The sequence below is a fragment of the Saprolegnia diclina genome (genome assembly GCF_000281045.1).
Source record: "Saprolegnia diclina VS20 unplaced genomic scaffold supercont1.209, whole genome shotgun sequence".
NCBI lineage: Eukaryota > Oomycota > Saprolegniomycetes > Saprolegniales > Saprolegniaceae > Saprolegnia > Saprolegnia diclina.
Window position 1 is genome coordinate 6,104 of NW_008246276.1, and position 1,611 is coordinate 7,714.

At 62.1% G+C, this 1,611-nt stretch overlaps 1 protein-coding gene across 1 annotated transcript in view; it reads left to right on the top strand.

Annotated features, from left to right (window-relative positions):
- Positions 1-203: 203 nt before the first annotated feature.
- Positions 204-1,611, top strand: part of SDRG_17179 (hypothetical protein) — a 2,544-nt gene continuing 1,136 nt past the window's right edge. Inside the window, exons 1-2 of the mRNA XM_008623416.1 lie at positions 204-762; positions 812-1,579. Coding sequence (XP_008621638.1) covers positions 286-762; positions 812-1,579 — 1,245 coding nt within the window. The 5' untranslated portion in view covers positions 204-285. The remainder of the gene's footprint in view (positions 763-811; positions 1,580-1,611) is intronic.

Consider the following 1,611-nt stretch of genomic DNA (forward strand, 5'->3'; position numbering starts at 1 on the left):
CAAGGCCAGACGGTCGCGCTTGTCGGCTCGTCCGGCTCGGGCAAGAGCACGCTTGTCGCCCTCCTTGAGCGCTTTTACGAACCCACGAGCGGCCAGATCCTCCTCGACGGCCGCGACATATCGTCGCTCCAGCTCAAGTGGCTTCGGTCACAGATCGGCCTCGTGTCCCAGGAACCCGTCCTCTTTGCGACGACGATCCTCGAAAACATTGCGGCCGGCGGCGACAACATCTCCAAGGACGAGGTGATCGCGGCCGCGAAGCTCGCCAACGCCCACGACTTTATCATGAGCCTTCCGAACCAGTACGACACCATGTGCGGCGAGAAGGGCACGACGTTGTCCGGTGGCCAAAAGCAGCGCGTCGCGATCGCCCGAGCGCTCGTGCGGCAGCCCAAGATCCTCGTGCTCGACGAAGCCACGTCGGCGCTCGACAACGAGAGCGAGCGCGTCGTGCAGGCGGCGCTCAACGACCTCATGGAGAAGACCAACATGACGACGATCGTGATTGCGCACCGGCTGTCGACGATCCGCAAGGCAGACAAGATCATCGTGTTGTCCAAGGGTCTCGTGGTCGAAGAGGGCACGCATGCGACGTTGATGGACATTGAAGACGGGTTGTACCGGACGTTGGTCGAGCTCCAAGACGGCACGGCGTCGACCGACTCGTCGGATGTTGACTCGCCGTCGCACGCCGAGCGCATCTCGCTGGCGCTGGAAGCGGCGGACGTCGACAAGGCCGAGCTCATCCGCAAGTATAGCAGCGTGTCGCACCACCACATCGACTTTGACGCGCTCCCAGTGGCGGGTCGAGGCGCCGGCCGCCGAGGTCTCGCTCTGGCGCATCATCCAGCTGACCAAGCCGGAGCGGCCGTACATGATTGCGGGGTTCGCTGCGTGCATTTTGAACGGCTTCTCGATGCCCGGTATCTCGCTCATCATCTCGAACGTGCTCTCGTCGATGCAAAAGTACTTTACGCTCTTCGTACAAACCAAGGACGCGTCGTACCTCCACACGCTCTACACCGACATTCGGACGCAGGCGATCATCTTCATCGGGATCGCGGTCGCCATGTTCTTTGTCGGCTTCACGCAGACCTTTAGCTTCCGCACGATAGCCGAGAAGCTCACGACGCGGCTGCGCAACATGCACTTCCAGGCGCTCATGCGCCAGGACATTGGCTACTTTGACATGGACGGCCACACGACCGGCGCTTTGACAACCGACCTCGCCACGTACTCGACCAAGGTCGTCGTCATCGCCGGCGAGAACCAAGCGCGGCTACTGCAGACCATCTTTACCATGGTCGGCGGTCTCGTCATCTCGTTTGGCTTTGGCAGCTGGCAGCTCACGCTCGTCATGCTCTGCGTCATGCCCATCATGCTCATTGCGTCCGTCGTGCGCACGCGTCAGCTCCGCAACCACAACGTCACCGACACGCTCACCACGTCCGGATCGCTTGCGACTGAAGCGATCGTCAACGCCCGGACGGTCACGGCCCTCGGCCTTCAAGAGAACCTTGTCGCCAAGTACGATACGCTGCTGCTCGAGCCGATGCAAGACGGCGTCCGCGAAGCTCAAGTCAACGGCCTCATGACCGGCTTTGGCCCGGC